General features: G+C 36.0%; 3 protein-coding genes across 4 annotated transcripts in view; 1 reads left to right on the top strand and 2 right to left on the bottom strand.

Moving 5' to 3' along the window:
- Window positions 1-2,276, bottom strand: part of LOC117104856 (neurotrypsin-like) — a 4,184-nt gene extending 1,908 nt beyond the window's left edge. The window contains exons 1-4 of the mRNA XM_033245708.1: window positions 2,185-2,276; window positions 1,795-1,987; window positions 880-1,037; window positions 387-570 (exon numbers count right to left, since the gene is read on the bottom strand). Of these exons, the coding sequence (XP_033101599.1) occupies window positions 387-570; window positions 880-1,037; window positions 1,795-1,987; window positions 2,185-2,275 (626 nt within the window). The 5' untranslated portion in view covers window position 2,276. The remainder of the gene's footprint in view (window positions 1-386; window positions 571-879; window positions 1,038-1,794; window positions 1,988-2,184) is intronic.
- Window positions 2,277-3,880: 1,604 nt separating this feature from the next.
- Window positions 3,881-12,490, bottom strand: LOC117105174 (DNA replication licensing factor mcm4-A-like). The gene is made up of 17 exons (XM_033246248.1): window positions 12,333-12,490; window positions 11,682-11,857; window positions 11,130-11,288; window positions 10,821-10,899; window positions 10,403-10,682; window positions 9,972-10,206; window positions 9,608-9,850; window positions 9,217-9,445; window positions 8,578-8,672; window positions 8,290-8,392; window positions 7,896-8,072; window positions 7,634-7,727; window positions 7,038-7,192; window positions 6,782-6,899; window positions 5,900-6,141; window positions 5,561-5,771; window positions 3,881-5,151 (listed from the first exon to the last, which is right to left on the bottom strand). The coding sequence occupies exons 2-17, from the start codon at window positions 11,854-11,856 to the stop codon at window positions 5,059-5,061; spliced, it is 2,688 nt and encodes an 895-aa protein (XP_033102139.1). The 5' UTR covers window position 11,857; window positions 12,333-12,490; the 3' UTR covers window positions 3,881-5,058.
- A 110-nt stretch (window positions 12,491-12,600) lies between these two features.
- LOC117105185 (Fanconi anemia core complex-associated protein 24-like) lies at window positions 12,601-17,718 on the top strand. Of its 2 annotated transcripts, XM_033246257.1 has the most exons (7): window positions 12,601-12,796; window positions 13,264-13,451; window positions 14,062-14,201; window positions 14,883-15,035; window positions 15,281-15,307; window positions 16,180-16,356; window positions 17,336-17,718. In XM_033246257.1, exons 2-7 carry the CDS (start codon window positions 13,328-13,330, stop codon window positions 17,396-17,398), a joined length of 684 nt encoding a protein of 227 aa, XP_033102148.1. In that variant the 5' UTR covers window positions 12,601-12,796; window positions 13,264-13,327; the 3' UTR covers window positions 17,399-17,718. The 2 variants fall into 2 exon arrangements, with proteins under 2 accessions (XP_033102148.1, XP_033102156.1); XM_033246265.1 differs by lacking the exon at window positions 15,281-15,307 and having other exon boundaries at window positions 12,628-12,796; window positions 17,336-17,712.
- The last annotated feature ends 65 nt before the right edge of the window (window positions 17,719-17,783 follow it).

Genomic DNA, 17,783 nt, shown 5'->3' with positions numbered 1-17,783 from the left:
ATATGATAATAATGATCTGGTATAGTATATTATGAATTATTATAAATTTAGACTGTTTGTCTGATATGATATGATATGATATATCAATTATACCTGGCCTACAGATAACGTTCTAATGCAATGCTGTAAAGCATTTCTGGTTTTATTTGGTGTTGAATAGATAATTCATGTGTTAGGCCTAAACGCGGCCCTTCCTCCCAGCTAAAATATATGACTATATCTAGATACATTACTAAAATATGGGTATGAAGACCAAATTCGAAGAAGATCAATTTGATTTGAACCAATGCCATGGAATTGAAGGGCAAGCATCTTCATTCCATTACAATATATTGCCTAAAGCGTACAATGTCTTACAACTATGCTTACGTCTTCCAAAAGCATACCTCAATGCGTCGACAATAATTCCAACAGCGCTTTTAACGTCACCTCGTACTTGCTTGCAAGCTACATTTGCACTCTTGCCATCGAAATCATCAATGCGCACATTCGACCAATCACCTTTATAAAAAAGTTCTAGACGACCCTCCGTATTTCCACTGGTATCCGATATTAGACGGACATCTAAATCTGGATTCAACAATACAATAAGTAATTCTAGCTAAGGACTGTACATATATACATCTATTTTCATGTAGACATATGTCCCTACTGTAACTAATACTATTATTCATTTTACTGGGAACACGTGCTCGCAATCACACTGATATGTCTATATAATTAACCAGAGAATATTTTCACATTGAAAATCGTTAGCTATGATGGGATAACCTTATAGACCAAGATTTACGCATCAAAAACGTGTGTTAGGGAAAGAATGAAATTTTATTATCTTATAATCCTTTGTGTATTTTATAAATGTGTACCACCTCCACAAACCTGAGAAACACATTAGACCAGCAGCCTGCATTTCGGAACATCCCATATCGGTACTGTAAGTCTTGTAAGGACAATCACGTAACGCGTTTTCACTACCGTTACAATTGAATTGGCTATATAAGTACTCGCCATCTCCATTTCCATACTGAGAATTAGTGCTAAAGAGAATAATGCTTTTATTCGATTATGCGTAAGAAATACACATGCGTCTGTCGTGATATTAGAGAGTTTTCGCAAGCTTACGAAAACGATAACGAATACGGTTACGTCATCAAATTTGTAGATAACCCTTCCCATGCAGTAGCATATTATCTGTCACCAGCGTAGGCGATTCCTCTTTTTGTATGACACAAGGATCATATGCAGCTCGTACAGCTAACTGTCAAGAATGTTTTACACACGAATGACGATAATGATAATGACGTATTCGTTATCCTTTTCGTAGGGTTGCGAAATCTCCCTAATGTTCTATTCTCTTAAATCTCTGTGGGCGTGTTGTGTTTGGTCATTTTGTATCACATTTGTTTTTGTGCCTACTGCCTCTTCGGGTGTCAGTGGACACTTGGCTATTGTCTGGCAATGGATCTTGCAAGAACAAATCCGGTTGGAGGAATGATGGGAGGTCCTAAGAACTACAAAATTCAGCAATCTGTTACTTGTACAGTTCCAAGTAAATCGCCAACACAGAGCTGCTAGAAAAGACCTGCCTTGAAAGGACTAAAAAGTCAATAATCTGTTACTTCTACAGTTATTCCAGTAGTTGCCAACACAGAAAGCGTGGGCGAGTTAAAAGTAGCAAAAAAAAAATTAATTAATTAATTAATAAATTTAAAAAATTTAAAAATGTCAAGCAGTATACTCGCTCCCGCTGGGAGCCTATTTTCTATTTGGTCAAAATTGATAACTGTTACTTACCTTTGACCGTTTAACGGAAATCCTACGTTTCCAAATCCTAACTGTCTGCATGCTACGATAGCGTCCTTCTCATCCCAGCCTTGATCACATATATTCCCCCAAACACCCTTATCTTCACCGCGCTGAAAAACCTCCACACGTCCCTCTCCCGATAAGCTTGATCCCAGCCTCGGTATGAGCCGAAGCTCAAATTCTAAAACCAATCAGAACACTAAAGTAGATTTTAAATTATGGAGACACTCAGTTTACACGGTCATTACCGTTCCAGAAAACAGAGAAGTAACTTCAAAATGTATTTTTCGACACTATATCACAAAAAAATAATTTCGATTTCGAATTGCAACTTTTGGCGGCTTTTTTAACAATTATTTAACTAAACTTTTAACTTACCATTATTTCCATTTACCACAATCAAATGACACATAAGGCCTACCATGAATACAGATATTACATTCCTGATGATTGAAAACATGGAAGACATGATTTTTTTACCTCCCAAAAGGGGGGCCGGGGCCGGGCCGGCCCCCCCTAAATCCGCCCCTGGACTCAGTTTACACGGTCATTACCGTTCCAGAAAACAGAGAAGTAACTTCAAAATGTATTTTTCGACACTATATCACAAAAAAATAATTTCGATTTCGAATTGCAACTTTTGGCGGCTTTTTTAACAATTATTTAACTAAACTTTTAACTTACCATTATTTCCATTTACCACAATCAAATGACACATAAGGCCTACCATGAATACAGATATTACATTCCTGATGATTGAAAACATGGAAGACATGATGGTTGAGATATTGTCCTGTCGATCTTCTTGCGTCACTAAAATGTGTTCAATAACAAAACACCACCAGGAAGCACCGATAACGGATATGATGTACACTTCTATTTCTATTCAGTTCAATATGTGCCTTGTGGTGATAATTTAAGCGTGTAACCGCACTACACACAGTGTAAACGTAAGTAAACACACGTGCGTTGTTGCACATACTTGTGTTTGTGGGACATGCGTGTGTTTCTTGCCATGTTCTCATTGGTCATATGTTAAGTTTGATGAAACTCCAGAAAGGTCCTTATGTCAGCTGGTGAAAATATTAAGTACAATATAGCAATGTAAAGAAATATAAATGTTCAATTTCGTTTATATACATATAGGGCCTACATTTATTGGAATTAAAGGAACAGATCTATTATTGTTTTCTTCCGTATAACGCGGGCATGTTTGAATAGTATGCTGTGTTTGACGACGACGGAAATGACCCGGCTTAAAATGAGAAGAGGGAGGAAATCGATAAGTTCCTCAGAGGACTACACAGTATATGCAAATCATTGCCACACCTAAAGAATCAAGGCTAGTTTATCATTGTTCCTTAACTGTCTCTCCCACCTGAATTCATTCTTTGTCGACATCGCAGTTACACCAGTAAGCCTAAAGCAGGTTTTCCACTAGGCGAATTTATTCGCGCGAACCAAAAGCGTCATTCATGCGCATTCACATTTTTGCGAAACGAAAAAATGCACAACCAATCAGAATTCAGGAAGCGAACCGACGCTTTGATTCGCGCGAATAAATTCCCCTACTGGAAAACCGGCTTATGCGCATACTAAAGTATTCCAGGTGAAACTGGAAGGGAAAAAAATCCTAATCGCATAAAAAATTGGTATATTCACAGGCACTGTGTCAACATCATTAAATGTGTGTGGTTATTTCAGTTTTATTTGTTTATAGCTGTAATATTTCTCGGCACGGTGTCTCCAAGTTAATTCTAATTCAGCCTTCCAGAAACACGTCTATACATAAAAACTAGCCCACCCTCCACGGATCTCCCTTGTACAACGTCCAAAATGAACTTTTCATGAAACTAGAAGCGAATGTCTTGTGTCTTTAAATTCTATCTGTTCCTTGGAAGACGAGCCTTTTTTTTTAAGAAGAAAAACTTGAATATGTTAATGTCTACATGTACACTTATTGTTTCGGCCTTTCATGTTTGTTATTTAAGAACAATATTTCTGAAAGAAAAAACAATTTTGTGGAAGTACTTCAGAGTAGTAAAACTTATAAAATAAATAAACCAACGCTGAATCATTGTTCTTCACTTGCTAATAAAGGAATTGTTTATTCAAAAGACTCATTAACTGAAAAAATATGTACATAAATATAGTTATGGATTTTATGGTAGGTACAATTACTCGCAGCCCTAAAAGGGAACTAGAAAGATGATTTTTTTTTTCTAGCGGGGATTTTGGATATGTCACTAGTAATAGAATCAACTTTAAAATTGTTTTTTTGCAATCTATTCTATTACTGACACATCAAAAATCCTCCCTAGAAAAAATATCTTTCTACAGCAATTCCCATTTAAGAATTTAAAGACAACGCACCTTTCCAATAAGCCCCTCTTGGATATTGTTGCCAAGCTGTTGGGTCATATGCAACACTATTATTGGCTATTAAACAACACATTCATGCATAGAAATGTAAATGATCAAAGTTAAGTCATGAACTCCCTATGAGGAACTGACTACAGCAAGTTTAGTTTCAACTGGATCTAATTAGAGACCAAACCAAGAGACCACATTTTCAAGACCAGTTTGAGGGTAAACTATATTTTATTTAACATATTCAACAAATATTTATAGGCATAAACTAATTTTACTTCAGCAAATACATTTTAAATGTCTATTTAAATGTCTGCAGTGGTGTTTGCCAGTGCTGGGAGAGGCTGTCCAGCGCCCTCAGCCTCCCATCCACAGGATGGGTTATACAGTAGCTATTAATAACAATATCCTTCGCTGTGAGTTTCGCTTGTGTTCTTGAGCAAAGGTACTTTTATATACATTGCTTCAGTCTACCCAACTGTATCAATGGGTACCAGCAAACTGCTAGAAGTAACCTGTGGTAGACTAGCGTCTTATCTAGTGGCAGCATTACACTCTCATCCGCTTCACACTACATGAAAATGGGGGTAAGCTCCTGCCCATATGAGCCCTGTGGATTTACTTACTTACTAACAATACTAATACAGGATTCCCCAAAGCATTCAGTGTTTCAAAAACCTCCTCGTTGGATATATTACATATTCTGACAGCAACACAACACAAAAGCAACAACCTCGTTTCTAGAGGGAGATTTGCTGTCACAATGTCGAAACACACTGCGAGTAGTTAACAACATGGTGTGCAACCTTTGTTGTTCATTAATCGTGTACTGCATACAGAAAATATCCAGTGACTAAATCGGTATCAACAAAACATCTACCACTAACAAAGACGAATCTGTTTGTTGACAACAATGAGTCTTTCTTCATCTGCAAGGTCTCGAAGAGCGCCATCAAACATTTCCTTAGTGATCAACTGCGTAAATCAATAGAGGAATAAGGAGGCATTTAAAAAAAAGAAAGAAAGAAATTTTAAATAACTTTCTAAAGCTTGGTTTCCATAAAAATCGCCACATGCTATCGCCAATTTCATTGGTAACGCTGATTGGTCAATTGAATCCCAGAGCATTCCTGATTGCGTCAGGAACAGCTATGCAACGCTGTAACAACTGCGTAGCGATACAATGGAAACCAGGCTTAAACAATATTGTATTATTTATATTAAAATATAAACTATGCCAATTATATAATAAAGAATATTTTAGGTAAATTTTCCTGATTAATAAGCCAAAAAAACGTTTTTTTTTAACATTCCACCTTTAGTTTCGATCAGCTTTATTGAAATATAATATGTCATTTATTAATACAAAATTAGCAAATATTACCGTATCAGATGACTCCCTAAGTTCCTCAAATGTTTTCTGGTATTTGAGGGTTGCAACTTTTCCTTTGCCTTGGATGAGCTTGTTCAATGCTTGTTTAACTTCCTGTCGTTGTTTGCGAGCTGATGTACTCATACCAGTGGCCAGGATGTCGATGTTGATGGTACCATCTCGTGGGTCAAATGCTGACTGCTTCAGAGCCTCGTAGTGCAGTCTGTTGAAAAACAATGTACATTTGTTTTTTAAACAAACTTCTTAAGTTGTGCAAAGCAGGATGACAAAATTTTAAATCCCATGAGTCATATTTCCCCCAAAAAACTTGAAATACAAAATTCAATCTACCTCCTAGCTTCTTGAACATCCACATTCTCTACAACATTTGAAAAGCGCATTCTTGCATGAGCCTCGGACAGACGAATAAGAGATTCCAGCTGTCTGGGATATGCGGACACCATGCCTTTAGAGCTACCAATCTTGCGCATATCAACATACGATTGGATCAACAACTGGCTAGCCTCTTCACTCAGCTTTGGGTGAATGTATGAGCGAGCATATGAAATGTAGTCCCTCAAGAGATTCATATCCTGAATAAATTACAGATAGAAGAAATAAACAATTGTATACATTTACTGTACACTTGTTTACTACCATTGGTACATGCTATAAAGGTGAGTTAAGGGCAGGAGATAAACCCACAACTCGCAGCGTAATAGTGTTGATTTGCATATGGGCGTGGGCTGTGACTACATAGCCGATATAAAGATGCACTTATACTGTAGTAGCTTCTTGTTGACATCATTCCACAACAAGGGTTGACATTAAACATAACATGGGGGGGGGGAGGTTCTTTAAAGTGCACACAAGCCCAATCATCTCCTTATCAAGCCCATACACTAGTTCACACTCTGTTGGGCTGTTGATTAAGTTCTAAAAACCTGACAAAACGATTTTCATGTGCAGTGGGGGAAAGTAGAGTATTGATAGGAACAGGGCTGCTAAGTGAATGCTTGTCAAGCCAGGTGTGTACAGTGGACCTCCATCTAAGAAGACTTGGTTCTACCAAACACACCGTGGATGAGGGGCAGCTCAACCAGCGCTGATGTTATGGCTGTATTTAGCGGCGCCCCTGCCTTATCGCTGGACTCATCTGTTGGTTTGGTCATTATAACAACAGAGTAATTATGCAAGAGGATTATTTGGTAATTGTTCAAAGATTATGCCTACCAAATGCTCTTCTTCAGTTTCCTCTTTTCCTTGATGGTAAAGCGACACTAAATGATTTGCGAGGCGACGGTCATAAAGTTCATCTTGTGGATCCAACATCAGAAAAATCAAATCAAACCTAAGAAGGGAAAAAGAATCAGCTATCAAAACATGCTTTCAGTTACTGAATATGATTTGTCATAAAATCTTGAAACCTCAAAAATTATGTGTTGTTCAGAAGGCTCAATCGAAATATTTTTTATCTTTTAAAACGAACCTGGAAAGTAGAGTGTGAGGTAACTGGATATTATCAATGATGGTTTTCTTTGGGTTCCATTGGGAGTCAACTGGATTGGCAGCAGCAAGAACCGATGTTCTGGCATTCAGGGAACAGATAATACCGGCTTTAGCTATTGACAACGTTTGTTGTTCCTTTTGAATAGAAATGAGACAACATGAAAACATGATTCTATCTTTCTTTGTTTTGCAAACCAACTGTCCGTTTTATTTTTTCCTGTTGGTACTCCCATTGCCATTAATATATAGAAATTATTTTTCAATTCTTCACTTAAAATACTATACGCCTGCCACAATCTCCTGAAATGGAATTTATAATTCTTCCTCAAATAAACACAAAACGTTTATCAATCCAATTACCAAGCTGCTTAAATTTCAACATCCATTCTCTATCAACCAAGTGGTAGGATCCAAGGGAATCCTCTATTTCTTTTTTCTCCTCTGCCTAGATGATTTTTTGAACAATTAAAAATATTCCTTTAACTCCTTAACCCCTTCTAAAGATTTTTAGAAATATTTGTCTAAACAAGGTGCAGTATACAAAGCCTTGCCTAAGTAATGTTTTGTTATTCTTACCATGACCTCATGAAGAACAGAACGTGTGCTGTCATTCATCTTGTCAAATTCATCGATGCAACATATTCCATTGTCACTGAGAACTAGGGCACCACTACAAGAAATATCAAAAGATTTACACCACGAATGTTCATTCCAGATTTTCTGCTGTGAATGCCAACTTTTTGAAATATGTATTCACAGATTTGAACTACATTGCCTAAACTACGATACACTGCACAGCAGAAAACCAATACCAATAAAAAGAAATGGAAATACTCACGTCTGTAAGACTAGCTGTCTTGTCTCTGGATCTTTTGTAACATAGGCAGTTAGACCAACTGCACTGGAACCCTTGCCAGATGTATACTGCCCTCTTGGGACAAGATGGTAAACATACTGGAGTAACTGAGATTTGCTTGTGCCAGGATCACCACAAAGTAGGATATTTATATCAGATCTGGAAACAATTATTCATATAATCAATTTATAAAAATAATTGAAGTCATTTATAAATTGATCTTTTTATTGTGCACTTGGAGATACAGTAATTGCTGACATTAAAATATACAAGAAAATTATGAAATTTTGAATATTGCGAAAAAAATTGTGTCTATTTAAAGAATGTTATTCCTATTATCTATGTAAATATATTAGAGATAAAGTTGATAATTTACCTGAAATTTCCCCTTCCTGCTTCAGAAAAATCCTTTTTGGTGGCACTAAACAACTGGCAGAGGATGCCTTTTTTAATGTCTTCATTTTCAAAGATGCTGGGTGCTAAAAATATGATATTGCATGATTCAAAGGTGGTGTAAAGAAGTTTGTGCCAATATTAAAAGCCAAAAAAAATCAATCTAAGAGTCAACCAACCAGTCAGTCAACCAACCAATTAGCAAGTCAATCAGCATATTGTGACAAAGACTGTTCCAATATCTAATGCATGTGTGTGTGAAATTACATACCTAAAGCAGCTGATAGGCGTTCATAGATGTCTGCTGTCTTAGAAAGGGCGACCAACTGAGCTTTACGATCCTCACTAAATAAATGCTGATTATCACTGTGCAATAAACAAAACAAAAAAATTATTATATTACATGGATAATTGTAATAATATACAGTACACCATAAACGATTGAATAAATGCCACAGTACTTATGAAATGTTTGGAGGCTTCACTGCAGTGCTTATTGGTGCACTTACAATACTCATTTTGATAAAAGTGGTAATGAAGCCATGTTAGTCTAAACAATATACAAAGAAAATTAAAAGGCAGCACTCTGAGACTAACTTATTTAACACAGGCTTTCGCTGGCTGTCAATACCAGCTTTGTCAGGTGTGTGACACCTGATGAAGCTGGCACTGACTGCCAGCGAAAGCTAGTACTCATTTTAAAAGTCGTTGGAAAGTAAATGCCGGTCTCCCTCCAATTAAAGACAACTTTAAGTTTGTATGGTCTTTAGTAGATTTGGTCACTAATTAAAATAATAAAGATAAAGACATTTCTAATATGGGACCACAGGAAAGTGGTCTCTAATTGGAGGGGTCCTTAATTAGAGGAAGACCTGTATTATACAGTGCAGCAGGAATATAAATAACTTACTCTTCATTATGTTCATGAAGCCTTTTATTAGTATCCTTGCGAAACTGAATTACGTCAATGTAAGTTTTGTAGACAGCTTTCACGTTTCGTTGTTTTGGGTTTATACGCAGGGGTGTAGCACGATAGATACCAGTGATGGTTACTCGATCACCGGGCTGTACCGAATCCACTAGGTCATTGTGAGCATACACAACAACGGTGTGTGGTGTTTGACCTGGAGGCATGTCATCTACATATTAAAAAAAAAAAAACCATTTATGTCAGAGATTTTCATATATTTTACCATGGGCTTATTCAGATGAAGGCTAGCATCTGAACTAGGAATCGAGTGATGTTATATTTGAGCATGGAATTGTATACTAAAATACAGTATATTGTAACTTCACAATACCTGGTGATTCTTGGATTTTCACCATCTGCTTGTCACTGAACTGTGACCTGTTATGGATGAGCGTCATACTAAACTTGGTCTGGCAATTTTGACAGACCGTTGGTTCAGCGATACGGCCACGATCAATCTCCACAGTTGCCGTTGCTGCACAATTCTGACAAGAGAAGAAGGCTTCTCGCATCTCCGGCATCAGACCAGATGTGCGTATCACCATTCCGTTAATAGTTATCAATTGGTCAATATCTAAAGAGTAAAAAAAATTCCAATAACAACAATAAAAACACAGTTTATAAATAACAAGTTTATGATATAAATAGCATCATCATTTTTATAATTATGTTTACTTATCAAATATATTTTATACCTTCAGGGTTCAGTAATCGCATGTTTTTTGTTTCTTCTGCATTGTAAGTTCTAACTTGAACTTGGTGCTCCAACTGAGTATCTGGGTAACGGTCAAAAAACAGCTCATTAACTGCCATGTCAAAGGTCGGAATTACTTCCTGTGGGTAGCAGATTAGTTGACGGTAGAGAATTTTGTCAAACTGTTTGATGTGAATACAGTTGACATCGAGGAAGGGCAACTCAAGTGTATGAATCTAAAAAAGGAGACAAGTAAATGAAATAATAAAGAGATAAATTGCAACCAATTAAAATGTGTTATAGAAGAAAATAACAATAACATTAAGAAAATAAATATATGGAAATATATCGACTCAATAAATATTCAATTTTCATCTATTTTTCAAATGACAATTTTTATCCTAATTGTTGATTGCCCAATATTGACCTCACCTCCTCTAGCTTCTGTAAATACAGTGGCTCATTAATGTCTAAGTTCTCCTGTTCTTGGAACACAGGGTCAATAAAGCGTTCTATGAACCGTCTGAACTTCTCTTTGGTTTCACTGACCACAACATCAGTACCCCAGATGACCAATTGGGGCCCTGCACCGTGGTCACTGGTTACAGCACCAGCAGGATCTGCCTCAGAACCAACTGGGTCAGAGCCTAGGTTAACTTGCCTCATCTTTCGCTCACTGCGGATATCAGTGCGGGGACGAATCGGTGTACCCCTATCATAATAATTAAAAAGTAATTTTCGTCTTTAATGATTAAATTCTGTTTAAAACATCTGTTCAAAAATGTTAACAAAAAAATTTAAATTATTAATTGTAAAATTGTTTTTAAATCAATAAAAGTTAAGTACATACTTTCCCCCAGGTGTTCCACTCAATCTGGAGCTGGGTGTGCCATAGTTCAAAGGTGAACTTAAGTCAATCTCACTTGCACCTATAAAGAAACAGGAGTTGCAAAATTTCTGTATAGATAATAGTTCGCATCTCTGATTAAATAGTTTGTTTATGACATGGAGCTTAGGTATCATTATATTTCAATATGATTTCCATGTTCAGCAATCACTGAAATTGTTATATGAGGACGTGAGCGGAGTTTTAAAAAACAAGAATTCAGCATGAAATGTATATAAAATGTTCTTCAAATGATCACACATGTGTTCTTACCATACTTGGAATGCGCTGGACTGGAGAACAATGATGTTTCATGAATACTCCTTGGTGCTGATGTTGGTGAAGATGGTAAAGGTGCTAGGTCTGCACTTGGTGATGAATCCAGGGGTCGTTGAGAAGATGGTGAATCTCTCTGTTTGGCTCTTCTTGAAGCTAAACAAATTCAAATAAACTTTCAGTTATTGATTCCAATATTGTAGAATGATATATGTACAATGATGATTTCAATAGATAAACTACAGTAACTAGCTCTTGTAAATAATTGTATCATTTTGCATATTCTGTTTTATTTATGTCCTTCGATTATTCTATGTCTAACTTTTATACTAATTTTTTGCATCGGGAAGATGAATTTTACTTGTATTTTATGTACTAATGACAATAAAAGAATCTTGTATCTTGAATGAGAGATGTGTTAATAATTGTTACTGTTACTCTGTTCTTTATTAAATGACATTTTCTTCCCATTTTTTGTACATGTTTTGTGCCTAAGATATGATTTACAGTAATAATGTGGAATGGAGATGTGGTTCAAAGAAAACATACGAGTGCCATTTTGAGCTGCCCTTTTCCCAGGGGTGCCATTTCTGGAGGGAGTACCATTGACCCCATTGGAAATTCGTCCTCTCTTGCTTGGTGTACTTTCACGACTTGATTCATCGGGTTGCTGTCGCTTACTGCGACGTGGTGTACCTCGGCTGCTACTTGCTGGTGATGACATCCTGATGAACAAAAGTTCACACGTATATCAACAATATCATAAATACAATTTTACAACTCATCATCTCCACAGCTGTACATCATTATTCTGTCATCAGTCCATAGCAAAGCCAGTTTGGATGAGCCTGTTCACATCTTTATTTAGGCCTAGTAAAAACCTGCACCCCCTAGACTAGGAAAATTATACACCCCCACCCATCATGAAAATTTGCTAAGCATAGCACTGCAGTGCCTACTTTAGCCTGACTCAACACTTAACTGTCCCTGCCACACAGCTGCCAGTTATTACCCCACCAGATCAGCCCCTTCAACGATATTCATTTCAATAGAACTAGGCCTAGGCTAGGCTTTGATAATTGGTGGTGGGAAAGACGGTTCTTTCAATTTTTCATAAAAACTGAAATCAGTTGACATTTAACAGTTAATATTAATTTATACTATTTTCGATTATTGATGGTGTATTGAATTATTACTTACTTTATCCTTTTCCAAAAAAAATTATTGAGAAAATTTAAACAACGTCTTTCTCTAAATCCAACCCTCACCTTCACTGCCGCGGTAAATCAACAATAGTGGGTTTTAAACTGCTGTATACAAAATCACGTGTCAAAAATACGCGCGAAAATGTAAGATGACCCTGGTCATAGAAATGTTCTGATAATCGGTACTCTATTCAATAAAGTTTAGACACTCAAATTTTAATAAAATATTTTACAATAATATAACATAAACTATAAAATTATATATTCACAAGGAATTAATTTATGTTCTGCAATATTACTGATTTATAAATTCCCGAATATAATGCCCTGGGTAATAAATATTCAGCTACAGACGTACCGCGGGAAATCCCCTTCTTTTAAAAATTACAACAAATAGCAACGAGCGGGCCTAGACTATGTGTATGTATGCTGGAGCACTTTTTTGTAGTACTGTATCTGGTAAGTAGTCTTCTTTTTTTTATCTTCATGTGTAACTGAACATTGATCTGTATTTTGCTGGTAGTTGAGCAGTTTCGTGTAATGAATAAGAATCAAGAAACGAATATAATAAATATAAGAGTAGACCTAGCTAGGGGCCTAGCTCATGTTCAGTCAATGTATGAATATGGAACAGATTCTAATCTATCTCTGTCTAGTCTTTTCTGTCTCTTAGTCAGGCTAGGGCCTATTTAACGTATGGTGCTGTAGTAGGAGTATCATAATTATGTGAAATGATGAAGCGCGCGACGCTGTCCTTATCGAGTACATTACAGTAGTGCAATGAAAACTAAAAGTCATGATAACATGTTCCAAATATACATCAAACTCATTTTTGTTTATATAGGCCTATTGTATTGCATTTTCCTATTATTATATATGCACATATATAATATATAAATAAACTGCATACCTACTTTATTTTCTAGATTTGTAAAATTATGTTAGTAAGGAGCAGTAGGACTAAAGCCACGCAAACAAATATTTAAAAGGATGAGTAAGCAGGGATCATTTTCAGTACCCTCTACACCGACTCATGAAAGGGGGCGTGTACCGCCAGGAGCGATCGCTGTCAATATGAAGTGGAGAGACTCACAGCTAGTGAAATCCTTATCAGGTGATTGAATAAAATAGTCATCAAACCTCTCACACCCACTACAATGTGTATAACCATGGACCTATTAATAAGACTTATTAATAGGTCCAGTATAACAGTGGTGGCTCAGATTTGACAGCAGTGGTCCAACAAGCTAGCTGACAGGTCCTGGATTAAACGTGTAGGATTGAGGGAAGAAATGTTATCCAATGGGATGCTCAGAATTTTGTTTTATAACCACTCATAGGAGGAACTACAATCAAATTTAGTTGGAATGGCAAAATAATATTTTCAGTCAGACAGTCTCAAGTTGTGTCCAACAGCAGGGGTCCACTCTTTTTTGGCAGAGAAATTTACCTCTGGGTCCAGTCTGGCAGACAGTAGAAGCAGTAGTTACCATGTAAAAATTAATTTGCTTTCCATGTATCTGTCCATCTTTTATTTTAATGTTCAAAGTACGCGCTGTATATATTGTATCGTTATTTTTATGAGATTTATAATAATTTATATTAATAAACATTTTTTCTTGTTGGGTATAGTGTCGACAATGAGCAATTATACTACCTGTTAACCTTTCTTCAAAGATCTGTATTGTTTAATAGCGAACATTTGCCTTATGTTTCTTTTGCAGGCAAGGTTAGGATAGTCTATGACAATCAACTGGAAGTAGTGGATTTCCATCCAGCTAATGACACTGCTGTTATTTACATATCGGAGCAAGATATGGTTGCCGGCACGAGCCACAAAAAGAGAATTGTGAAACTCAGAAAGGTTGGTATCCTCATAAACATTTCATTTCTTTCATGAAATTACTGTTGTTTTTGTTGTTATATTATTATTATTACTTTTATTATAACAGGGGTACCAGGTTGGAAGAAGTCATTTCGAGGAGGTAGATCTACAGTGGCTGATCCAGGAATTCGAAATAGAGGGGGTGGGGGCAGAGAGGTACTTCCACAGATGTAGTTTAGGCCTACCACCTCAGCCCCACCATGGTTGGGGCTGAGGTAAGAAAATGTATGATTATGGCACCTCTAGATGGTCAGAAATGGCACTCTCAGACATAAATTTTAGAATATAATTTTTTCCACATTTTTTTTATAATTTGGAAAAAATTAGGGGCCCAGGCGGGCTATCATTCCCCATTCACCCCACTCTGAATCTTCCACTTATCTGCAGTGGTTAATGACTTTTGTTAACACAGTTAATTTTATTTCTGCACACACAGTGATACACATAAAATACTGAAAACATGCAAATGATTTTGTGGGAGATGGGTTGTTTCCGGGAGATTCTTGCATGCTTGCGAGAGTACGGAAAGTTGTACCGTTTTCCGGGAGACTCCCGCAAGCTCCGGTAGACTTGGGACCCCAGTTATAATTTTTAATGTTTTGTAATATTGTTATTGTTATTATGATTGTTATTTGCTGCAATCAATCAATTGGTTCATAGGTGGCGTCAATGAAAGGTGTAGTGCTTGCTGAGAAAACGGACATGAGTCAGCAATATTGCCAGAGCTTGCAGAGGTTTGTTGTTCTAGAACTTGGGCTTGTTTTACTCTTTGTTACATCACCAACTGAGGCAGCTGATCTGTTAATTGAAATGGTAGGTGCATTACATAACACAAAGCCTTTCTTAGAAATTCTTTGGTAGAGCTTTTATTTAGTTTGGGGTGGGGAAATGCTGTTTTTTAAATCATGGTACATTTATCTCAAAACCAGAGGCTGTAAAAAAAGTCTAAAGACCGGGTATTCAACATTTTTAAGTTGGGGGGCCAGTTCCAATCTGTTGAGACGAGCTCGACATAAATTGTGTACTTCCATTTTAACCCCACCCATTTTCTTTTATAGTGGTGGATTCGAAATAGAATGGGCCAGGTAAGAAAAAATACCACCTCAGCCCCAGCATGGTTGGGGCTGAAGCAAAAAAATTTATGATTATGGCACATCTAGGTGGTCGGAAATGGCACTCTTAGACTTAAATTTGAATATAATTTTCTTTTCTTCTCCATTTCATTTTAGAATTTTGAAAAAAAAAAAAGAATAGCACTCCAATTACTCCCACCCTGACACTTGAAATTATCCTACCACAAAAATATCCACTCACCAGTGGTTGGGGTTGAGGTGAGCAAATTTTTAACGTAGATACCTCCGATTCCTGGAAATGGCACTTTCAAAAAATTGTTTTCAAAACAGTGTTTTCAACAGAGTACATGCGCTGAGCCTGCTGGCACCACAAGTGGTAGAAATCACATCATATCAGCGCCCAATATAATCTATTAGTCTCCCTCTCCCCCATGTCAATACCCTACGCCACTAGATACAGTGAGCTACACTCAGAAAAACCACACTCTTGTAAACAATGCTAGAGTAGGGGTGCCTAGATTGTGTTTCTATAAACAGAAAAACGTTTTCTAAATATGGGCCTGAAAATTATTTATTTTTAGCAGTGTTACGTGGGCCGGATCAAAATCTTTGGCAGGCTGGATTTGACCTGTGTGCCGTGGGTTGTATAACAGGGGTCTAAAGCTTGCTGGATTCCTAAAGTCGGAGTCACAATGCATCGTATGACATTCGTACGACCATCGGCCTGCAAATCCATCTCCGCTCTCGGTTGGCACTTTGCAATGCGACACTATCTGGTGATTGTTGGTAGAAAGTGCAAAATTTTTTTTTTCTTTTTAATGTGTGTTTTATTATGTTAATTTCCTGTGTTTATGTGTCTTCAATAATCTTAAATATATTTTTAGGTTTTAGAAGAAAGCAAACCATTTTCAAACCCATTTCGCATTAAAAGGAAAATACAACCGATCGATGGTTCAGTACTTTCTGCAACAAAGCTGATACCAAGACTTGGAAGTGTGAAAGCAAAAGCATTACTCATCAAATTTGGAAGCATAAAAGAATTATCAAAAGCATCTACTCAAGTAAAATGTTAAAAATAATAATCATTATTACTATAATTAATATTATTATTAATATAGTATATAATAATTATTTTTTTAATTTATAGTAATATTAATGATAAGGATACTTATATTTATGTACATAAAATTTCAGTATATTGAAAAATGGTAATGAAAAATAATTAATGATAATGAAAACTAATTATATTGATAAATGCCAGAATCACTTAAAATGATATATATGTATATGTATATATATATATGTATATACTACAATATAAGATGGCAAATCAAGACAATCTACAGTTTATAGAAGTTGAAATGCTGGCAATCTGCTTGTTATTATTCCTTTGTTTAGGCGAGACTTGTTTATACCTTGTTTAGTGAACCCGCCGTCCTCCAATAATGATGATTTCAAATAAAAATAGAATTTTATTTTTGGACAAACCCGCCGCCACGATAAAATTGAAATTTCAGAAAAAAATAAAAGTTTTTCTTTAATTTTAGGCCTGCTGCTGCCTTAAGATCTACAAAACACAATATGTATATTTCTTCCTAATTATATGAATTTAAACATCCCATTACTACACTGTTTACATTCACCAATAACATTTTATTTTTATTTTCTCCTCCATCTGGATGTTTTTGGCAAAACAATTTGCTAAATAAGTAAACAAAATTTAATTTTTGATGTTTTCTCCACCCTTTTCTGATGAATAAGTTCGCAAAACAAGATATAAAAAAGTCTCGTCTTAGGAAAAAAAAGGAAGTTAGAATGATTTACCAAAGATATGTCCATTATAAGAAATGATAATTAATATTGGTTCCAGCTATGGCTGTTACAGCCATACTACAGTTAGTACTGCCTTTTAAACGTTAGAGGGCGCTGTTGGGATTTGCCCAAAGATCATTTTAGTTTGCATTGATGCATCATTCATGGACCTATTAAAAGTCCATCATTGATCAAGTATTTACTTGGCGTTTTTCTGCTTTTTTTCAGGATATTGCTGAAGTTGTAGGACAATCGACTGCTATGCATATCTATGAATTCTTAAACAAATAGGATGAAGTCAGGAAATGAAAACAAGAATATATTTTATCTACCGTTTATAATAATGTTTTTGGCATTGTATAATGTGGATAGTTTGATGGAGTTTTTTGATGACATGAAGTAGTAAAAAAAATATTATTATTGTACTTCCATGTTACTAATGTATTACAGTTATATATTATATAGTCTTGTATAAAATAATGAAATTGTGTCATTGGCCTGTCTTTGTTCCTTCTCACCTCTGTTACCATGCACTGACAATTAATTTATGAACGATCATATCAATTTGGTTTTAGGGAATGGGGTGGGGATGATGATGATGGTGATAATGATGGTGATGGTGATCAAATAATAATTATTGATATTATTAATGTTGAATCAACGGCCCTACATAAAT

This window comes from Anneissia japonica, unplaced genomic scaffold (assembly GCF_011630105.1).
Source record: "Anneissia japonica isolate Jap-2015-1 unplaced genomic scaffold, ASM1163010v1 scaffold640_len1575945_cov177, whole genome shotgun sequence".
Taxonomy (NCBI): Eukaryota; Metazoa; Echinodermata; class Crinoidea; order Comatulida; family Comatulidae; genus Anneissia; species Anneissia japonica.
The sequence above is the reverse complement of the archived record's forward strand: the minus strand, read 5'-3'. Positions and strand labels throughout refer to the sequence as shown.